Below are 23775 nucleotides of genomic sequence, written 5' to 3'. Positions count from 1 at the left end.
GCCCTTTTCCAGTGCTCCAATCACAGAATCAACCAGGTTGGAAAAGACTTCTAAGATCATCAAATCCAACCATTCCCCAGGACTGCGAAGGCCACCACTAACCCATGGCACTGAGGGCCTCATCTACATGGTGTGTAGCCACTTCCAGGGACAGTGGATCCAGCATTGCGCTGAGCAGCTTGTTCCAATGGTCAAGCACTCTCTGGGAAAGGAATTGCTCCTAATCTCCATCTAAACCTCCCCTGGTGCAGTTTGAGGACATTTCTTCTTGTCCAATCACTTGTTCCTTGGGAGCACAGACCAGCCTCCTCCTGGCTTCATCTTCCTGTCAGGCAGTTTTAGAGAGTGACAGGGTACCCCCTGAGCCTTCTCTTCTCCAGACTAAACACCCCCAGGTTCCTCAGCCCTTCCGCATCACGCTGGTACTCCAAGCCCTGCACCAGCTCTGTTGCCCTTCTCTTCCCTTGCTCCAGCACCTCCAGCACCCTCAGCGAGGGGCCCAGAACTGAGCAAAGGATTCAAGGTGCAGCCTCACCAGTGCTGAGTATTTCAGTGCTTAAAATGACATGTAGCCTTACAAAGGAACTTCAGACTACAGCTGCACTTCAAATAACCTTTCTCAACTGCTGTCCAACCATAATTTCCAAAGACATTTCCTTGCTTAGCTGTAGCATTTTCCTGCAGGTGGACATTTTTTAGCACCTTGGCTAGTACCCCAGTCTACAGAAACAAGCAAGTCAATGTTTAACTCACTCCTGTGCTTGGTTGGGATTCAAAACCTTGATGTTCTTTTCCCAGTTTCCTTAAAAGGCTTGCCCCTGTAGACATTTACAGTCTTGAACACTGTCAGGGACTGTACAAATTGCAGCTGTGGCTGTTGTGTTCTTTCAGATATTTGCTCCCTCATTCCCTTTACATGATGATATGTGGCAGTAAACACCACAGTGAAGGTTCAGGTGTATAGGAGCCGTTTTCACTTTTCACACAAAAGAATAGTCCTATGTGAAATAACCTAAATCCACTGATGCCTTTCCTACTTTAAAAAGTGATTGACAACGAATTATTTTGCAAAAGGTTTGTTTGTTAAGTGAGAAGTAGTATGGGGGGAAGCACCTTTCTCATCAAGTTGTATAGAACCCACTCAGACCTGAAAAGCCTGGGAAACTTTGTAGCCTGTCTGGATGGCATTATATTTAAGAAGAAATTAATTCTTAACCTTGTGATAGAAGGATTTCAGCAGGAAACTTACTAAAAAAGTTTCTCACAACTCATGGTGTTATTTAAAGTTCTGTAGTAGCAAAGAAGTATTGAGAATGTATAATGTGCTTGGTAAGGTAGCACATCATCACAATGAAAGAATTGTCTTCTTCTTTGCATCATGGCCATATATATATATATTATGCTGTTTTACTATTTGCTGATTCCTTGATTATCAAATACAAAATTCCCAGCAATTCTTGGAATTTTCATTACATCGTTTATTTTTTTTTTTACATAAATTTGCTAGAAATATTTGTGGGTTTAGTAATATTTAAAGCGATATGTAGTGGTGAGGTGGTAACTTCGGTGCTTATATAAAAAATTCTCTTGTTCCTTAATTATGAGAGACTTAGTCCTTGTTCTTTGTGAATTAATGCAGGCTGAATTTACCTTAGGGAAGCCATATTGATTTATGCAAGCTAAAATTTTAACTTGGGATTCCCTGTATATATAATTGCTCATGTGCATTATTATTCATGCATAGTGAAGTAGATGTTAATGGGCATTTTTGAGGATTTAAACTGAATGGCCACTATGTGTTTTGTAAGTGGGTGCCACACTGTAGAATTACGGAATTGAGTTTGGACAGGACTTCTGGAGATCATCTGGTTCAAGCCCCTGCTCAAAGCAAGATCAGCTACAGCAAGTTGCTCAGGCCCTTGTCCAGTTGGGTTTTGAATGTCTCCAAGTGTGAATGCTCTGCAGCCTCTCTGGCTGGATCCTTGCACTGGCAAGCTCAGACCTGGACATAAGCACTCTAGATGTGTCTCACCAGTGATGAGTTAGAGGAGAAGGATGCCAAGGAGAGCTCCATGCATTTCTGCTGCTCTCACATACAAGGCTATTTCTTGTCCTTGTCTTCTTGGGTAGTCCTTCCTAAAAAAAAACTGAATGTCTCAATTACTTGATTGCTGCAGACATGTATTTCTTGTCCACATCGTTCAGCATCCTTCAATTGCCAGCCGTTCCACTGCTTTCTTACTTGTTGGTGGGTTTTCACTTCCCTCCTTACTACTCACAATTTAATTCCTCAGCAGTTGGTGCCCACCCTGTTGGAAAAGACACTTTTGCCCCATGTGGTCAGATGGATTCTGTCTCTTGTTAGCAGTCTTCCATTTTCAGAGAGGGTCCCATGGTTGTAAAATCAAAGTATCTCTTCAGAGTACCAGCTGTGCAACTGTCCTGGTTTTGGCTGGGATAGACTTTTTTTTTTTATTACTAGCTGGTACAGTGCTGTGTTTTGGCTTTAGTCTGAGAGCAGTGCCAATAACACACCAATGTTTTAGTTATTGCTCAGTTGCACTTACCCTGATCAAGGACTTTTCAGTCTCTCAAGCTCTGCTAGTGAGGAGGGGCACAAGAAGCCAGGAGGAAGCAGAGACAGGACACCTGACCCAAACCAGCCAAAGGCGTATTCCATACCACAGCGTGTCATGCCCAGTATATAAACTGAGGGGGAGTTACCCAGAAGGGCCAGATCACTGCTTGGGTCAGGCTGGGTTATCAGTTGGCTGGTAGTAAGCAGGTATACTATGCATCACTTGTGTTTATTGCTTTTTCCCTTTCCCCTTTTAGTTTTATATTCTCTTCCCTTGTTTTTTCCCTTATTAAGTAGTATTATATTATGCTTTAGTTAATAAACTGTTCTTAGCTCAACAGCGACAAGCCATTGTTGTCATGGGGTGGGGATGAACGAGTGGCTGCATGGTACTTATTTACTGGCTAGGTTTAAACCACGACAGCAACCAATTTTTAACCCACAGAATCTATCCACTCATCCTCAGCTCATTCCTCCTCACTGCAGGATTGAGGAGAGAGCCACCTGGGCCCATTTCTTTCTCCTTTTATTTTGTAATGTAATACAAGTATTTCATAAAGAGCAATTTGCAAGTACGATGCTAACTTCTATTTCCATCTGACAAGTATCTGCTGTAAGCATGTTACAAATCCCTATGTAAAACTAACTTGTAGTGTGAGATGCAGGCAGTAAAATAAAGGGTTTTTCTTTTTTTTTTTCTTAATATGATAAGACTTTACTTCATAGAGGGACGTAGATTCACAAATTCTTTTGTCAAGGAGAAACACTTAAAGCAGTAATTGTTTTCTCCTGGGCAAAACTTTCTTATGAATCTTTAAAAAAGTTCCTTGTTAAAGCAGCTTTGTACATAGAGGATTTTAATGAAGGTAAACACTGCTTTTGAATAAGCATACGAGAACTTTGGCTGAGAAGCAAAATGTTAGCGTCAAAATTCTTGAGAGATGTTACGTATGTTGCAAGTAGCACTTCTGATTTAAAGACCATTTTGTTTTCTATGTGATTGCATGCACACAGTACCTAAGAAAGAGACTTAATAAATGGACAAGCCCATGACTCTTCAGTACTTTATTATGAAGGAAAAAGATGCCCTGGCATAGAGTTGTTGGACTTCTGTCATATGCAAACTGCATCAGGCTCTGTTTTATTTTCTTTGAACTGTGCCGAGTCCTGAGATAAACTGGGGAATCAGCAAGTATGGATGCTATGTACCCCTATAGGTGAGGGGGTAGAGTAAAGCAGAGTTTGGAGAACTCACTGAAAAATTAGGTCAGTAGCTGCTTTGAAAATAAGTATCATTCTTGGGTTGCAAATGGAATATGAGTAACAGACAAGATTGATCTTTCTCTCATGATTGTGTTTAGTTGCTGTTATCTCTTCTCAACTGATAGATTTATTTTTTCCCCTCATATTCACGGTGACATTTTAGAGGAGGCTTAGGAAAATATTTGTATCCCGTTCATCTTAAATTGCGTTATTCTTTGAAAATAATGTTTGACGTTTCAGGCTTGCCATATTTTTGAGCAGTCTAGGCTTGAAAGTATAAAGGAATGCCATTAAAAAGGTATCTATAAATATGTATCTGTACATACATATAGAGGAATAGATAGGAATGAAAATGGAAAAATGTGAAAGCAAATTATTTATTAACTTTTGTCCTTCTGTGGCTGTGCTACTACAGGTTAGATCCCCATTCACAGAATCATAGCATCATTTAGGCTGGAAAAGAGTTTTAAGATCATTGAGTCCAACCATTAACCTAGCACTGCCAAGTCCACACTAAGCCACATCCCCCATTCCTGTGCTGGGTGTTGCTTGCACCTGAAACCTTCTAAAAACTCATTCCCAACTAGTTACAAAAAAGCAGTCCTATCTACCAGATACCAGCACACAGTGAAAATATAAAAGAAGGTGTCAATCCTGTGTGCCCTCAGAGCAGCTAGCACAGTTCCAAGGAAGAACTCATTTGGGCTGTCAACTCACTGGCTATTTTCTCTCTTATAGATAGGACTGTTTTTTTGTAACTAGGTGGGAAAGCGTAAATTGGGTCACATTTGGAAATGGCTGTAATCTGTCCCCTTAAAATGGATTTACAGAACTTTTGAGGTGGGTGCGGAGTCCACGTTCACCCCAATTCCTTCTTTAAAGTCATGATACAATGGGATTAAGAAGTCCGATTTTGGGGGAAGATCTCCAATGCCAAGAAAAATTGGAATTTTGGAGCACAGTGAGCCTCAGATTTCTTTCTGAAGCACGTTCTGCCATGTGAGAGAAGAAGTAGATGAGAAAAGAGATGACATTCCTTCAGAATGCTATTTCTGTTCTAAGAACTTGAGAAGTGGAGTATATTAACAGAGCTGTGTTATTTAAACAAAGATTTACCATTTACTTTTTTCATCTTTTATTTCATAATGTGTTTATTCCACACCCTGCCTTTATGGTACCAAACTTTTCTCTGATATGACAAAAAAATCTGTCACATGACAACCAACTTTAATAGTTGGAAGACTGCAAAGCTGGAATATAAAAAGCTGACTATCAAGCAGTAAACTCATTATAACCCCACATTATCAACATTTAAAGAAAAACAGAAAAATACTGGCTAAGATACTCTTTTTTTCCTTAGGTTATTTATATTTTGAGTCTGGCAAAAAACCTGTGAAAAATCTCTTGTAAGGGACGGATGCTACATTGACACTGAGCCAAGGGAAAAGCTTTACAGTAGAAATTGTTCATTGACTCTGTGACTACAAGTGTGGAAAAGCAGAGAGAATTAGATAACATTAATTCAAGAAACACAGCAAAGCCAAGGCACGGGATTGGTGTATAAACAGCTTTAACTGTATATATTCATCTCAGTGGTTCTGAAAACAAATGAAAGATTACTGGGATAAGATTATCTGTAACAAATGCAAGGAAGTGTATGAAGTAGTTGGAAAAGCTTTTTATAGTAGAGCCGTTAAATCTAGTTAATTGTGTTTGATTTTTGTTTTCATAATTACTTCCATTGTTCCACTGAACTCCTGCTGAATGTCTGACATCTTAGAGCTGTCATGCCCTAATTAAAAAAATAAATGAATAGAAACTGAATACCAACGTGATTTAGTGTTGTGTTACATGCTTTAATATATGTCCTGCTCCTACTAGTTGAGAGCTACTTAGAATCATAGAATCATAGAATAATTAGGGTTGGAAAGGACCTTAAGATCATCAAGTTCCAACCCCCCTGCCATGGCCAGGGACACCTTGCTCTAAACCATATTACCCAAGGCCTCGTCCAACCTAGCCTTGAACGCTGCCAGGGATGAAGTATTCACATACTTCATACTTAGCTGAGGAGATAATCTTTGATTTAAAATGAAAAAGCCACTATGATAAGGTAGTGTGGTTAAGGGAAGCATTTGACCATATGTGGTGGTAACAAAAGTAGTTCTGTTTGCTATTGCCATGTGGTAAGAAGGTCAGGAGTAAGTAAAGAGAAACCCAATTTATGTTAATTCCAACTGTGACCCCTCACACAGGCACTGTCCAAGTTAGTAACATTTTATAGCTCTGTTAGAAGTAGTCAAGGATGAGCTGGCCTGAGGTTGCTGTATTAATGTCTAATGATCTGTACATGTGAAGTACGATTTATAAATCTTGAACTGGGTTTATTGTGGAAGTGTAGATCATTTGACTTACAGCAAGGCATACATGCGTGATGTACATCCAGCTGTTTTTGTGGATATTACTTATTTAATCAGATTAATTTCTAAGATGCGATTATACAACGCTCCTGGAGCACATGCAGTGCATTGAATTCATGGACCTTTCCTGTATCTGTGACACAGACATAAAATCTCACTGTGTCTGGAGGAGTGAAGCTGAGGGCATGTTTCAAAGTACAAATCCCTTTCCAGAAACTCTCACAACCATTCCCATTCAGTCTGAGGCTAATTTTGATCTTGCTTGCTTTGAGATAAACCCAGTAAAGGTGGCTGAAGTTGCAGATGTTCATGTAGGCAACAAATAAAGAGAAGCCACTGGCTCTGTTTTGATCTGAATATTGCACCTAGGTCCTGTGCTTAAATTGGCCAGTTACTTCCTCATCCTATTTTTTTTTTCTTTCGTATGAATTTCTGAGTGCAGGCATTATGTTAGCACAGTTTTTAAGGCTGGAAGCTGTCAGGAGGAACACTGCATAGATTTGTGTAAAGAACATGAACTGTCTTAACAGTTTAAACCACGACAACTTGTTATTACTGAAAAGACTAATATAGCTAGCAATGTCACGTACAAAGTAGCTGCTTTCTAAGACCCTGAGTCAGGTAGGACTGTGGCTTGAGGAGCAGTGGATGCTATAGAAGTCTAAAGGCAAGTTCATATGACAGAAATATGTGCTTCAGGCAGTGTTAGCAGTCACTTTCCTTTCATGATGGGTATCAATCTGGCCACATGTTGAAGTGAAAGGAAAACTGTGTCAAAGGACTGCAATATCTTCTTTCAGTTTATTTGACAATGGTGTGTTAGGTAAAAATCTTTAAAAAGGAAAACTGATAATCATGGAGTCCAAAGCTTTTCTTTTAAGCCAAGCATCTTCATTACCATTCATGGGCATTTTATATAGTTGTTCGTGTAAGGTTTGCACTTGACTCACATGATGCATTGCCTAGTTTGTAAAAATCTACTCAGCAGGTGTGGTGATATTACACACTGAAAATGAATATTTAAGACTCAGGGGAAACTATTTACAACTTTGGGGAGGGGGGAAGGCAGTATAAACTTCCTTTAAAATAGTTTATGTCTCTTTTTCCTTTTAAAACACCATTAAAAGAGATATATCCATGTTTCCTAGGGTGTTCCATCACGCGCTGACTAGTCTATGTTTTTCCCAAATATCTTCCTAGTTAGATAAAACATGTGCATGAATGTGCAGAATGATTTATCTGTTTTGTCTCAGTGATGACAATCTGTATTGAGCTGAATTTGCCACTTTCCTAACTTTCCTTTATAGCTGAATTGGGAGTTCAGTGTTGCTTCTTATACTTTCTTAATTTGTTGTGGTACTTCACATTTATGGGGTGGAAAAGCTAGATTTCATCCTCCGTGTTGACTGCTCAGAAACTTGCATAGATATTTAAGAAAATATATAGGAAAAACAGAATTGTTTATTACAAATGCAGCCCCATGATGAATCCACCTCCAGCACCATAACCTCAAGCTTCAGAGCCTGGTTGTCATTACCCCCGAAGCTTCTATCAGTGTAGTTGTAACAGCATGATTTCAGGAACATCTAGTGTTGACTCTTACTTTGGTACCATAGGAGCAGTATCTGTCCAGTGTTGCATTACAAGATGTGGCTATTCAAAGATGACCCTGATTGTGAGTTTATATTTTCAAAGATTTATTTGCCCATGCATAGTCTGATGTCAGTGGTGCATTTGGTGATCTTAAAGGAAAAAAAAATAATTTCCTACTTAAAGTGATTCTGTGCATTTTAAAATGTACACACGTGTAGCAAGTGTAAAACACAGAAGCCAGGAAAGTTATCTGTGTTTTTCAAGTAGGCATGTAAAGGATTTTCTTCAGAGTAGTAGTACAAGCTGTGTGATGTAAGGAAAAGAAATTAAATATAATCATTATTCAGATACAGTGAGTAAAGATGAAAGTTCTCTGCAATTTATCTACCAAATGTTTGTGTCTGACACAGTGACTCTAATACCACAGTTGTTAATATTAAGTCTGTCCACATATTTTGTGCAAAATGTCTGTGGTGAGGCATTCATTGTGTTGAAAAGCTGACACAATGGAATGCTTTTTGTGCTGGCTCTGGACAAATTACAGTCCATTTTATTAGTTCCAAGGTCAGAGTACTATCATGGCTCTTAAAGTGTAGAGTAGTGAAGTGAGCCCTACTGAATGAGAAACAGCTCTAAGTTTGCCTGATTATTGCAGCCAGGTATCTCCAATAGCAGAGTTCTTCATGTGAGCCCATTTCTCTTGTCTAAAATTCTCATTTTTGCTGTAATTTGATTTCAGAATGACTTTCACTGCAGTATATGTACAGTTGTAGAGCTCAGCCATATTTTCAAGGTACACAGTAGCCATTGTCAGTGTAGATACGCTTTCATTGCCTATTTCAGCTCTACTGCTAGTTTAAGCATAAGCCAAAGGGCACTGTTATTAAACACCTTATACTGCCAGAGACTGTGTTTCTTTCCCCGTCATTCTGGTAGACCCAATTCTTTTTTTGAAATCAGAAAACATAAGCTCTTTCACACAAAACTTGGAACTAGATTTGCATGGTCTTAATGCATCCCTTTTTTCCTTACCCTCTCTTGTCTTAACACTAGCCTTTTCTCCTAATGCGAAACATTATTTTTATGCCTTGCAAGCCTGCACTGGTTTTTCTGTGAATAAGAATCATCAGATTATTTTGCCATCTTGGCCTCTCTGAAATGCAGCATGATTGTTTTAAACAAATTAAGATCAGAATTACTCTTTTTTTTTTCCTCATAAAAACACTGGTACTTTCCAGAATCCCCTTCTTTTCTCACATCATGCAATCTAAAGTTCTTGATACCCATTTTGTGACTAATGAAGCTTTCTTGCCCATTTTGCTCTTCTCTCCTTCTATAAAGCAGTTCATCAGCATTGCTTTTTGATTAGCAAAGTGAGTCATTTTAATAACATCCATCTGCACCCAAAGTGTACCTTTAATTCTTTAGTTCACTCTTTTGAGTTCATGACCACCTGCAGCCAGCTCATTGATTCACTGGTGTGATTTTTGCTCTTTGGGAGCAGGTGAAGAAATAGGGTGGCTTTCTCTTATCTGCCCAGGGGCACCAGCACACATAAACATCAAAGGACCCAGAGTTTCTGTAGAGTAAAAGGCTGGAAAAGAAACAAATAAAGGTGATGTCTGGTTGTAGGACTAGCTCAATGTGTATTTAGGTTGATACAATGTGTTTTATTGACTTAGTGTCTTAATCTGAATTCTAAAACTTGCTTTATTATTACTTAGTCCTGGATAATTTCAAAATGGGTATTGCTTTGCCGTTGTTTGAACTCTATCTTTAGCCTTGTCCTTTTATCTCTTTAGGAACGCTGGTGTATCTAAATTTCTGTATAGGGATAAGCTGTTAAAATATTTTATTTTTCCTTTCTTTTACAGGGAGTAATATGTGGGAGGCTGTGGACTATTTGCTTCCGACATAGGAACAGCACTGGATTGGGAATCTGCACTCCTGAGAGAATGCTGGGAATCTGCAGAGGGCGACGGAAATTCCTGGCTGCCTCTCTGACCATCCTTTTTGTCCCTGCCATTACGTGGATTTATCTGTTTGCTGGGAGTTTTGAAGGTAGGAGGAGAATAAGGGCTGGAGGTGGAAGGCTGGGGTGTTGACTGTATCAGGGCAGACAAATGTGGATCATTGATTTTATCAATTTTATCAATCATTTGATTTTATCAAAATAAATCTGAGGATTTATTTATATATAAAGAGGAAGTAGTTTGCAAGGTGCAGATTTCAATGAAGGAGCTTCCTTACCATGTTCTCACTGCTGAGGAGGATGTAATTCCTGGCCCCAGTTATTTGATTTTTTTCTCATTTTTTGACTTGTAAAAAGTGAAAGAAACCCAAACAAATCCACCTTACTCATTTCTTTTCAGAGTTTTCTAATTTTTAAAAGTTGAACTATCCTATGCCCTGTAAGATTTTACTTTTAGTTGAAATTAACATCTCATTTCAGTTCTGCCCTTAATATTATTTTACAGTGTTTAAAAATATTTATTCTGGGCACTCTTTACACATCTTGTTTTTATGGACCTGAGTGTTAGACCTTATATATATAGATGATACTGAGCCTAGTTCTGGGACGCAAAGCAGGAAGTGTACCTAGCTGGAGGGCCTACAGGACAAGCCAGGAAAACGTGTGTCTGGCATGGTTCTTTGCATCATGGACTGTGATAGGTCATGGTTACTCAGCTGCAGGCTCTCTTGTCATGTGGTCCATTGTGCTGCTGCTCACTGGACCATGGAACACATGGTCGTACCTAGTTTGGAATGTCAGACAGTGGTGGGATGCTACTCTATGAAGCGTAAAAATGTAGGAGCAAATAACTCTATGAAATGTTCTCTAGGCTCCTGATTTGGTTATATAAATGCATACTTGGCCGAAACCTGCAAACACATGAGGCTCTTTTCTTGCCTTTGTGTGAAGGTTGTTAGTTCTAGCCACTGCCTCTATGTTTATTGTGATAGGAGGCTGAACACAGAAAATCAGCAAATACCTGCATAAAAACTCTTTATACAAAATCAGTTTAAATCCATATCATTCTGGGTGGCAGTGGCCTGCTATAGCTGGAGTATCTTTGTCCTTTTTTCGGGTGGAGATCCTCAAGCTTCTAGGTACATTGACTTGCAGCTGTAAAACTAGCACTTTTTATAATCAGACTTGGAATAACCACTACTTTGCCTTTTGTCTGTCTGATGACCTCTTTTTCTGGCTTTACAGGAGTTCAGTAGTAATACTTCAGTTAGGTGAGGTTAGAAGATGCAGGATCTCCTATTTCTTGCTATGTAGTTTTGAGGGGGGGGGTTGTATTTTTTATTTCTTGATTTTAAATGAGATGGAGCATTTTATGTTTGGCAATAGGTGTGTTGTTTTGGCATGACTGGAAAAAGCTGTTCAGCCTTTGTAATTCTCTCAGCACAAGGAAAGGTGTTTCAGCTGTTTAAAAACTGTTCAAATGCTAGTTTACAGTCTGATAATTTTAAAAAGGCATTGTTTAAAATGTCAAACTTCTTTCATCTAACCTTGGCTGATGAATTTGTGCTTTGTTTCAAAACAAAATTGGATTCCAAGTTAAATTACAAGGACGTGTGAATATTTTTAGTGTGCATTACATACATTTCTGTATTAGTTACATGCCAGGTACAAATATTTGTTTATGCAAATTTATTTGCTTACTTAAAATTCTGCCTTAATGGGCAGTAACTCTATGAGCTTATTCGAGGATGAAACACTTATGGGATTCATGTTAAATTGCAAATATAAAGGGTGCTGGCTGCATACTTGAAAACTAATGATCTGGCAGGCAGAACAGTACTGATTGTGTTTGATTTTAAAAGCTGAGCAAATGCAAGCCTCACCTTTTTGCTTTTAGAGGAATATTATGCTGCCTTGTTGTAATGACTATTTTAATTGTGTCCACAATTGATAATGGCATGCTGCTTTAAATTCCTCTGTGTGTAGAATCCTTTGTTTTTACAGAGTGCTCAATACAAATCTTGAAATTCACTGCTAAATGTTATTTGAAGTGACTTAAAGCTCTCAGTGTGAATTAATCTTAAATGCAAACCAGGGAGCAAAGCCCATTACCTATTAGGAAGCCTTCTACTGAAAAATGACTGGAAATTAGATACAAATAGTAACTCTACCTGTTATTTTTCTGTATCTTTTTTTGGTTTGGTTTTTTTTTTTTTTTTTTGCATTTTTGGATGGGGCATGATTGTTGGTTAAAAACTATAATCAGTTAAAATATTCATTTAACCAAGTGATAGCTAGGATTTTCCTTAACTTGTAGGTATTACTGACAGGAAGTTAAAGCCTTTTTGTCATTTTATCAGCTTTTTGAGGTGTACTTCACTGTGGTTCACACAATGTACTTATGTTTTAAACTGTCTGTGTATGGTTGAGTAAAAATGTCCCACAGCAGCAGCGTGCCTTGATTTGAAACCAGCAGGAGTGGGAAGTCCTCTCTGTCTTCTGGCATTAGCTTCTTTGGTTAATAACATGCAGCACCAGAAGCTTTCTTTTCAGCTCGTTTGGTTTCAGATTAAAGTAAATGGTTCTTGTTATACTTTTATCCACTAAGTTAAAGAAATTGTCAGTGCCTAGTTTCTTCATAGGCTCAAATTATTCAGGGTGGAAGGGGCCTCAGGAGTTCTCTGGTTAAACTTCTGCTCAAGGCAGGGTGGGCTTTGGTGTCAGGCAGGATTTCTTAAGCCTTTATCCAGTCATGTCTTGAAAACCTCCAAGCATAGAGACTACACTGCGTTCGTGGTCAACTTGTGCCACTGCTTCACTGTCCCCAGGTAGACGAGTTTCTCCTTACACTTAGTTTGAACCTCTTTTGCTTCAATTTATGTCTGATGTCACTCATCTCCGCACCATGTGTCACTGTGAAGAGCCTGGCTCCATTGTCTTGCCACTTACTTGTTAGGTGTATTTCCATTTGAAGGTACTTACATGTAGTCGAACCACCTCTCGGTCTTTTTTTCACTAAGCTAAAAAGGTTGAGCTCACCGAGGTGTAATGGGAAAGAATGTTGTGCTCTTTTTTTGTATTATTTTGCAGGGTTTTGTTCGTTTGTGTGTTTCAGGGTTCTAGAATCAAATATCTCTCTTCGGTACTGGTATCTGCAGTGCTTTGTCCTGGAATTACTTCTTCTTGATGTAATTAGGGATTACATTACTTGTCTATGTGTTTATATGTAAGAAGTTATTAATTTGCCATGCCATGGCAGTGGGATCACATTTAGAAAGCCTCTGTAAGCTCTTTGTTAGTCAATCTGTAATACAAAATATGGGCTAATGTAGTCAAATCCCACGTTATGCTTTTTAAATAGTTTGCAACTCTTTAAGAAGAATTTTATTTCATTTTGGGTTTTGTTTCTCTGGTCAGAATGTACACTGCAGCCTCATACTGCACAGTTGTCACTCAGACACTACCAGTAAGACTCTTTCCTTGGAATATTCATTGGAGGAGACATTACCCAAGCTGTGACAGTGACAGCTACTAAAAGCTTCATTAATCATGAATATATGTCTATTAGGGTTATGAACTAGAATATTAAAGAGGATTTTGAATATTGTATAGCCTTTGAATGTAACTGGTTACTGTTGTTGTTTTTAATAATGCATGAGGACAGTGTAATTTCAGTTATCAGTTACTTTGAATGAAAAAGCTAATTGTTCCAACATTCCTAAATCACATTCAAAGGGGAAGGTAATAGAGTAGAAAGGGCGGGGTGCATTTAAAACAGGAAAGAGGAAACAATCAAATAATATATGGTGAATTTTCATTAGAAAGAATATAGCAGTTTTGGTAACCAATAGTAGCTCCAGAAATAGCATCGTTTTCCAAGCTATATGCAGCAGTATCCCCTTTACCATAAAAGTCATGTAAAATGAAGACTTGGAACTGTAATTTGACACATACTGTCTAGATTACTGCTTCCTCAAAAAAAAATGTCCCCTGTGGCTATGTGGCCTCAGTCACCTCTGTTTTGAAAGGATAACAATACACTTTAATTACCAGTTTCTGTTCTGTGGACCCACTCAAGGTTGAAATCCCCAAAGTGGCTGTGGAGGGTTTCTGTATAGAACATATTTCACAGGAAAGGAAAGTCAGTAGTGTAACCTTAAGATAAAGACTTGAGAAGTTGTGTGAGACACTACGTAGGAGGTCTGTGAGAGGGCAGGAAGCTCACTCTGTGTTTTGTCAACTGTCAAGGTAACATTTTAAAAGCACGACCTGCCTTCTTTCCTGGGACTTGCTTTCCTCAGTTGTTGTTTTTTTCACTTCAGTGTTGGGCAACTGTAATTTTCTGACTACATTTTAGCCCAAGTAATCTGTAGAGACATGATTGAAGCCAGAGTTGGGCAAACACCTCATAAAATACAATAAAGTAAAATGAAGGAAGGCTGCAAATATTCATCTTGGTATTTAAATGGCTTCACTTTGATGCTGTTCACACTCTTTTTGTGTATGCTTTCCATAAATATTCTAGTGAATATGTTAATTGGGAAAAATGTCTACAGAAACAATGAATATCCAGTTTTAATATTCATGGGAAGCAGATTTTGAAATCATATTTGTGAATACTTGAATCAGAAAACTGATTCTGGGAGTTCAGCTTTATAGAGTTAAGTGCCAAAAGTTTATCACATGATCTTATGTGCGTGATGAAAACTGCTGAATTTTTAATGCTTGCAATAAATTGCTCATAGGAAGAGGCAAACAAATAATTAATTGCTAAACTGTCTATCAGACACTTGCAACTGATTAACAAACATCAGAAAATAATCCCTTCACAGACAATGTAATCAGAAAGAGGCAAAATCTGAAATTGCTTTTTTTATTACAATTCGCTCAGTTTGCCTGAATTTTATCTGCTGTGTGTCTCAGCAGGATTAAACAAGAAAACTTAATCCAGTGTGCATTTAAAGTAGAAGTTTCAACCTCTGCATTTATCACGTCTTTTTAATAAAGTTCTTAGAAGAGAGGTCCTGAAAGGGCTCCTTTGCATATAATAAGGATGTTACTGTGATGGGTGCTGAACAAGTTTACATGTTCAGTTACTCATTATACGTGCTTTAGTTTGGATTCATAGCAACCCCTTCGTAAAAGTTGCTTCTGTGTACATTTCCATTCTGGAGCAAATGGTGGTCATTTACTCCTCTCTTGTTATGTTTTTTTTTTTTAGGAAATATGCTGAGAGTTGTCGTTTAAGCACTTTTATCTCAGCTGCAATCAAGATACCTTCTTTAGTGTGTTTGCAGTTTTTACTGGAGGATTCTCCAAGAAAAAAATCAGTCATGATAATAAAGACCTCAGGCTTACACCAGGTTTTATTGCTTTGTCCTTGAAAGCTTGACTTTCTATGCAACCCTTGTGATTCAGATATACAGAGTTTGGAATATCTAGTATACTGATGAAGTTTGAAGTATGATGTTGGCCAGGAGGTCCGTGCTGTGAAAGCTTATCATCTTTAGCTTGCAAGTCAGTATTCCCACAATTACATCTTGTTTTGCAGACATGTACAGACATGAGAACCATTATTTCACCATCATAGAAGAAAATAAAATTAGCAAGCAAATATGAAAAAATAGAGTTTTATTCCCCATTATATAAAGACAGAGTCTGCTCGTGAGCAGTGACTGGAAATTCAAGTAGTTTCTGTGGCAAAAAGAGAATGGCCTTAGGCAAATAATGTGAACCAAAATACAACATGGTCATGAGAAGCTTTTGAAGGTCAAACTGTGGAGTCAGTGAGGACCATGTTTGTTTTTTAATTCTCAACCACTCTTTCAGTTAAACCAAAGGATTCTGCAATACAATTTTATCCTTAACTAATAAGGTCCACCAAATAGCTCAACACCTAAATGCTGGTTTCAGTGCTGGTTCTTCTTTTGCTTGCCAGGAATTCACATCCTTAAACCGATATATTATCATCTCAGGAAATGCCATGAATCTTGCAACAGCCGCTTCTTTTGTGAGTATGCTGTGTCAAATGAAAGCAAATATACATTGCTCTTTTGAATTCCAGTGTAGGACATACATGTTCTCTTTCAACACTTCTCTCAAGGCTCTTATTCCATCTTTGACTTCCTCATTCATTGAGCAAACCTTTGGGAGAAATGTTGTCCGTGAAAGTTGCATTACACAAAAGTGAGCAAATTCCTTCCAAGAAGTGACATCTGGATGCCTAAATTCTATTAGGACTTCATGGAAGACTAGCAGTAGGGGAGTTATTTCCTGATTATTCCTCTTTCTCTTCAAAGAAAGATTCAAAGATAGGTACTTTTAACTTCATAGTCAAAATATGGTTTTCTTCAGAAAAACAAGGTGAGCTTAAATGTCTTGTTTCTAAAAGAAAAAAAAAAAGAAGAAAAAGCCAACCTCCAGTTCTGCTTGGCTGTTTGAAACAAAATGTGCAGCTTATAAGGCCACCAGACCTTCTTTGAATGTTGGAACTAATGTAGCCTGACTTGCTGTTGATTGATGGCATGCGGCTGATTGATGTTGAAGTCATATTTCCTACAATTAGGGCATTTATAAAAATCTAGCTCCCATATGGGTCTCCTGGTATTTAAATAAACCTTGAGTTCATGCTGCAATATATTTCTCACTAGTGAAATGTATAGCATCTCCCTGTGTGTTCCTGACGATTGTAGAAGCTTCATTACATCTGACTTCTTTCCCTCTAACAAAATAATTTGAAATTAACCAATGATCTTCTGGGGCAAACAGGTCAACAAATGTATATGTATGGGAGAAATAAAATACGTGAAATACAAATATTTTAAAAGATTGAAATGAAAATTTAGTATTTTGTTTCTAGTGAATGTTTCAATTAACTCAGAACAATTAACTTACGATATTTGGTTCTAGTGGAATATTTCTGTTTAAAATTTGTGGGTATTTTTTCAGATCTAGAAAAAGTTTGTAATCAGAATCTTTCCTGTTAGTAAATTGCATCTGTACCATATTTCAGTAGTTTTGAAACTTACATTTTGAATTTTTATTTAAATGTGCATAATACCAGAAGGGGAAGGAGTCAAGATAAAAATAAATTTGAAGAAGTATTTCACACATCATGTATGGTTATTCTTTTGTTCTGCAGATAATGCTCTGGCATGGTTTAGGAAAAGCAACTGAGTGTGAAGGTTAATAGCCTGGTATTGGATGGATATATTTTAGGTATGCTTACCTTAAGAATCCCAGTATCTTCAAGACATTTCTTTGTTCCCTCTTTACCCATTTCAGACAATTTTTTCAGTCATGACAACCATTCAGTTTTTCAGTTGAGTAGTTATTTCCCTCCCTTGAAGTTTTACCTCTCTTGTGCTGCTTTTCCTTCTGCAGTTCTTGTTTTGAGACTTGAATCTGACAGATTTTTTTAAAGGTATCTCAATATCCTTGGACGATTGAGTGAAATGCACAGCTAACTTCAAAACCATGGGCTTACAGCAGTCAACTCGGTTCACTCAGCTTTGTAGATACCAACAACAGGAGGAGAAGTTGATGACCTGGAAAACTGTATGTTTTTAGCCTAATACTCTTTTGCAGTTTAACGGTGTTCAAGCCATTTGAGCTATCCTGTGGTAATAATTTTTTTTAACCTGTAGCACAACCATCCTTCTCCATACTTCGGTGGAACATGAGTCAAAGTTCAGGATGTAAACATGAAAGTTTTAAACATGCTTTGTTTTCATTATAATTCTGTTTAGCTTTCAAATTGCTAAATGTCAGCTTTTGCAGAGATCAGTAATTAGGGGGGAGAAGTGAAAGTTTTCAATGTTAAATTCAGAGAGCATAACAGATTGTGCTTCTGTTTGGTACGTTTACTTAAAAACAAAAATAATGGAAGGTAATTTATGGGCCTAGATAAAACATTTTACTGTCTGAATAAAGCTTTTCATAAGGTGGAAGCAAGGATATGTGGATAATTTCCTTCCTCTGGAAGGAAATGGGAGAACTGGCTACCCTGCATTTGAAGAAGGCTGATGTTCTCAATGACTTCTTTGCCCCAGTCTTCACCAACAAGTGCTCTAGCCATGCCACTCAAGTCTTGGAAGGGAAATGCAGGGACTGTGAGAATGAAGACCTTAGACCCATTTTAGGACAAGATCAGATTCAAGATCATCTTAGGAGCCTGAATGTACACAAGTCATCCTGCCCCTCTACTTTCTCTCGTGAGACCCCACTTGGAGTACTGCGTGCAATTCTGGTGTCATCAACATAAGAAGGACATGGAGCTGTTGGCGCAAGCCCAGAGGAGGCCATGAGGATGATCAGGGGGCTCGAGCACCTCCCATACAAAGACAGGTTGAGAAAGTTGCGGCTGTTCAGCCTGGAGTAGAGAAGGCTGCGTGGAGGGGGCCTACAGTGATGCTGGAGAGGGTCCCTTCTTGAGGGACTGTAACAATAGGACAAGGGGTAATGGGTTTAAACTTAAGCAGGGGAAGTTATGGTTAGATATAAGGAAGAAGTTCTTAATGTGAGGATAGTGAAGCACTGGAACAGGTTGCCCAGAGAAGTAAATTCTCCATCCCTGGCAGTGTTCAAGGCCAGGTTGAAAAGAACCTTGGGTGACAGTGTCTAGTGGGAGGTGTCCCTGACCATGGCAGGAGGGTTGGACCTAGGTTATATTTAAGGTCCTTCCTAACCCTATCAGTTCTATGATACTATAATGAGATACTTTTCCAGTGAACTTGTAGTAACAGATCTATACCTATTCTAAAGAAAAGGTGCATGGTCCTCTGTCTGCATACTGATTCCTGAACTTTTGTAGATGCCCAATGAAATCACTACCATCAGTGTATACTTTAGGGCACACGGAATAGCTTACAACCTTGGTTGTAATGTATTAAGGTTCTGAATTGGAAAATCCAAAATCTGTATCTACAAAATACACTGAAAGTGTGATTGTAATAGAATCAGATCTGCTTGTGCTGGCTGTAACTGAGCAAGCACAGATACTGTTAGGAACAGAAGTAGGCCACTGTGAAAAGCAGAAGCCTGGTCAGCTTGTGCACTGTTTTCTAGACAGTGAAGCCTGGGCTCCTACATCTTCAAAGTGGTATTTGTTCTTCCTAAGTAGATTAAAACCAGTGCATTTATGGCTGTTGGTGCTACAATAGCATCTTCATTTGGCTCTCTTAACACAGTATTGAGGTTGCCACAGTGTAGTTTAATATCAAACAGTGTCGCATAGCATTCATGTAATATATAGATTATTATTTCTGGAGCCGAAATAAAGCCATGGCTAATATGATAGAAATATTCTTATATGCTGGAAACGTCTTGAAGAAACTGCTAGAATAAAAAAGATGGAAGAGCTGTATGTGATTGCATTAAAAAATAAAATAAAATAAACTCTAAAAGCAGTGTTCCTCCCCACCATTTTCTTTCTTTCCTATTTTATGATTCATCTTTCCTTTACATGTCAGTAAATCTCTCTTAGAGTAGTTGCACCAGGCTTTTTCTTATTTGTGTTCCAAAATGGAACTGGGAGACAAATTGTAGATTCTCCCCAAAATCTCACAGAACAGGTACTTATGTTTTGTTGGCTTGTGAAGATTTGTAGATTTTTGCCATCAGATTAATGTTAACATCTCTCTTCTCTTGCATGGTGCAGCTTGTATTAGGTTGTAGAGTTGATAGAATAATGTTGACTGGTAATTCCTGCGTATGACCCATGCCTTCTAGATATACCACAGCTTTTTTTCTAACCAGATTTCCAAAGTTTATTTTAAAGCTGGTGGAGGATTTTAGCGCATCTCTGAATAAGTTATGCCGCATTTTTCACAAATACGTGATTTAATCCTTGTCTGTATTTTTCTGGCTTCATGTTTGGAAGTGAAAGATGAGAAATAGATGAGGAGAAAATAATAAAAAGGGATTATTTAAACAGTTTCAATTTTGTGTAAATAAGTGCTCAATGCTATGAGATATTGCAATACATAAAGTACACTGAAGGAAGTACCACCTTGTGAACTATAGATGAGAGTGCTACAGAACTACAATTACCAAAGCATATAGCTGGGTTTTTTTTAACACAAGGTATATTTCTCAGATAATTACTAATCTTACCATAGCTGATAACCCTAGTTATCAGGATGATCAGTTGCCATCCTAGGACAGAAAAACTAATTTCCCAAGTAGATTCTTTGTTTTGGGCTTCAGGTTACTGTAACTTTTCAGTAGTGAAAAATAACCCTTCGGAAAAGATCAAGTCAAGCACAGTTTCAGGTGCAAGTTAAAAATGTTTATTAAATTTGAGAAACAAGATTTATTTGAGCACTAATTTGTCAACCAATTATTCAGGCTTATAAACTTACATTTTATGAGTGTTGTAATCTCAGTTTTTGAGATAAAACAGAAAGTCACTGTACAGTGTTTGCAAGTTACCTTTACAGTATTAAGAAATGAAAGATTTCTCTCCCACTGCTTTCATATCATTAAAGCATATTCAGTATTCTAGAATTGTATTGAACTAATTCCACAGCTTTAATATTTCACAATCAGTAAATTTCCTGCCTGTCACTGAATTTAATTTAACCTAACTCAATGATTTTGCTTGTTAACTTTAGCAAGAATAACGTTTTCAGATGAATGGTTGCTATAAAAATCTGCTTTTTATTCTCTACTAATCAAACTGTTCTAATATGTGCCTCAAGTGATCTATGGTGACTTTAACAGAGATTTCCTTTGGTCCGAAAATGTAATACACACAGAATGTTTTCTAGGGGCGTTAACTATAATGGATTTAGCTATTTCACCTCTTGCTTCAGTGCATTACAAACCCAAGGGTTTAAGGTAAAAATCTCAACAAAGAGGTTACATTTTGTAGAGTATTCTTACAGCAACCAAGTAGAAAAATCCGTCTGCACAGCTAAATGTAATTATTAGCTTCCAGGGAACTCCAACTAACTCTTTAAAGCTTTGCCAATATACACAGAGATAAGTAAATCTGAAAATAACCATTATCTAACATACTTGAGTTGGGTGAAGTTATTAGTTGCTTGTTCACATACCCTTTAATGGAGGTGTGATCAATTAAGTACTCTTCCTGTAGAATGCAAATACCTTTAACCAAATGATTGAAATCTGCTATTTATCTCTTTTAAACTGAACAACTTTTTTTGCACGAGGTCTGCCTCATGGTAATCTGACTTCAGATCCTCTGATGGTGACTCTCAGCTTCATTCTGAGTTTCTTGCTCTAAGAGATTTAAGAGCAAAATATACCTCAGTTATTTTTGTCTTTTTTTTCCTCTCCTCAATTTTAAACATTCTAATATGCCCCTTTTCTCTTCAGCGACCATACTTACACCTCAGTGATTTGATATTAATAGCAAAGATTAAGCAGTTACAGATCATCAGAGAAGAGATATTAATCATCATCAAGCCCAATGAGAAGTTTAATTTTCTGCTTCTCTTTTTTCACTAAGCTCTGGCGGCTGTCACTCGCACTGATGTCTGCGGGACATTTAATAATCTACTTCTGAAGATGCATTTCAGTAGTTTCTTTCCTTTTATTTCCTCTGTCAATCTCCAAGAGTTTCATCATTGCAGACTTTAATTGAAGACCACTGCCAGGAGATGAAGAGAAGAAGATTATTTCTTGAACAAAGCTAGTTGTGGGATTCATGGTTTTTAACTGTATTCAGGAGGAAGACGGGTTAAATCAAGATACTGAAAACTATGGGTTTGGGTATGTGACTCACTACCCATTCCCTTCAAAAATATATGCTCCCTGTCCCCAGCTCCTGTTTGTACACATTTACTTGTGCCTCAGAAGTATGGTTAGATTTGTGGTGCAGTACAGATGAGCAGCACACTGAATCAGGGGATGACAAGAAAGAATCCGCATAGAAATCTTCATAAATTACACAATTATAGTGGTCCGTGTCATTGTTGTTGATAGCGTTATTGCAGTGTAGGAATGGCTTTTGCCAGCTCAGTTAAAACAGCTTCCTAAACAATATATGTACCAATAAAGAGTCATGTGGAATATTATGCTAGTTGACATAGCAGTAGCTGTTTAAAATGGCATGGTGTCTTAGACTGCCACAAGCTTATCTTAGAGAGAAGCGCTAAAGAATGAAGTACTGTCTGTATAGGTGTTAATGTGCAATTTCCATATCCCACCTATCTGGGGGGTTGTTTATCAGGTTCCAAGCAGTTTTAAAAGCAGCAGCTCTCCATTTCAGACAGAAGGTTATAGTTTTGTAAGTCAGAGAAGAACAGATCAGACTGAGACAAAGCCACACAGGGAGCTCAGAAGCATAATGCTTAGTCTTCTGTATGCATCAGATAGACTTCATTTATTGGATAGCAGATTTGCTGGTTGATCTGTGATGTAGCTGATTAATTTGTATAGCACATGCTGTGAAAGCACTTAAGAAAATTTTAAGGAGTTTGTAGTTGTGGCTGCTACTGTCTTGCTTTATTGGTTCTGGATGCCTGATTTTGAGTCAATGTTTCTCCTGTTTAAAAAACAGGCCCCTCTGAATTTGGAGAAGTTCAGGTTGAGCACCCGAGAGCTTTAACCCAAAATCAATCATTACAGTATTTTTGCAGAAAAGATGGCTCCCAGCCTGATACTTTGCTCTACTGAGAGGACTGATTTATTCCCTCTTGCCAGGAAGACTGTTGTGTAACTGCATTTTTCCTTTTAGCTTTGAAAAAGGCCTCTATCTACACTGCTCATTTAGGATGTAACTGCAGCACGCCTCTAAAGTTCTCTGGTCATGGAACCTTCCTGAGCGTCATTAAAAATAGCTTTTTAAAAAGAACTTTTTTGATATCAGTAGCCACTTTTCCACCTTGGGTACTAAAACCACAACAGGTGGGTAAAACAAGACAATAACATGAAGCTTAGAAAAATTTGCTATTGCCCATTGCAATTGCTGCCACTAAAGAAAGGGCAGAATCCCTTCCTCCACCAAATCTACAACAATTGGTACTGTCCTAATTGGCATGCTAATTTATTTTGCAGGTTGACTCAGGCAAGCCAGATCTAAAATAATATTGTCAACCTGAAGCATAATGGTATTTTTGGGGGGATGAAAAAATATTTACAGAGTACCAGACTGCACTCTATGAACATATGTAACATACATTGAATTTCCTTAATTTTTTAAAATGGTATTGTCCTTGGAAACAAGGTATTTAGGAAAACATTTGCATATTTGAGCAGACTGTTATATTTGTAATAACTAAACGATCATTTACCTTATATATCAACCAGTAAAGTACAAGGAGTAGGAAGATATTATATTGTTATTTTGATACTGCTTAGAAACATTCCTGGTGTTTTTGTCATGGTTTGACTGCACAGAAGTAATGGGAAAATCTGAGCCATTTCTGAGCAAGGGGTGTTTTTTGTGCTGTCACAGTTTGGTTGCACAGAAGTAATGTACTTGATTTAGGAGCTGTGGTGGAATAGAGACTCCCCTTGGAGGCAGACAGGAAATGCAAAGCTTCTACTGGTTGAAAGATGGCAATTTTAGGTGGTGCTTGTTGGAAGAACCAGTTTTTCAGTGAGTGAGAGTAGGAATTGCAAAAGGACTGGTGAAGTGTGGGAGCTCTGTTTTCAGTGGGACTCACAAAAGAGATGTTCTAACAGCGTGGTGAAAACTGAGGACATGAGTGTTTAACTAAGGATGGAGGAGCTAATGAATGAGAGTGAGGAAAGAAGCATGCTCAGGTGTTACTGTCACTTGTCATAAAGGCTTTCTTGGTAGGAAGCTGAACAGAGTACTGAGAGCTGGCTTTTTTTTGTAATAATACAGTCAAGGAAGAGATGTGCATGCACAAACCTGAGATGTGAAAAAAGTGGATTCCTATTGAAAAGAGAGAGGATTATCTTGAGGACTCAAGAAGACACTGAGTTCCATTATGAAAGCATCATTTGCAATGTTA

The 23775-nt window shown here is 38.0% G+C and overlaps 1 protein-coding gene across 5 annotated transcripts in view; it reads left to right on the top strand.

Moving 5' to 3' along the window:
* The window catches only part of LARGE1 (LARGE xylosyl- and glucuronyltransferase 1), a 281109-nt gene that overhangs the window by 76591 nt on the left and 180743 nt on the right, over positions 1 to 23775 (top strand). For all 5 annotated transcript variants that reach the window (XM_061371803.1, XM_061371799.1, XM_061371800.1 and 2 more), the window contains one exon: positions 9729 to 9915. In XM_061371803.1, coding sequence (XP_061227787.1) covers positions 9810 to 9915 — 106 coding nt within the window. In that variant the 5' untranslated portion in view covers positions 9729 to 9809. The remainder of the gene's footprint in view (positions 1 to 9728; positions 9916 to 23775) is intronic.

This window comes from Neopsephotus bourkii, unplaced genomic scaffold (assembly GCF_033783945.1).
Source record: "Neopsephotus bourkii isolate Nb327-2 ecotype Australia unplaced genomic scaffold, CSIRO-AGI_Nbou_v1 NB_1589, whole genome shotgun sequence".
Lineage (NCBI taxonomy): Eukaryota > Metazoa > Chordata > Aves > Psittaciformes > Psittacidae > Neopsephotus > Neopsephotus bourkii.
This window is presented reverse-complemented; position numbering and strand designations above follow the sequence as displayed.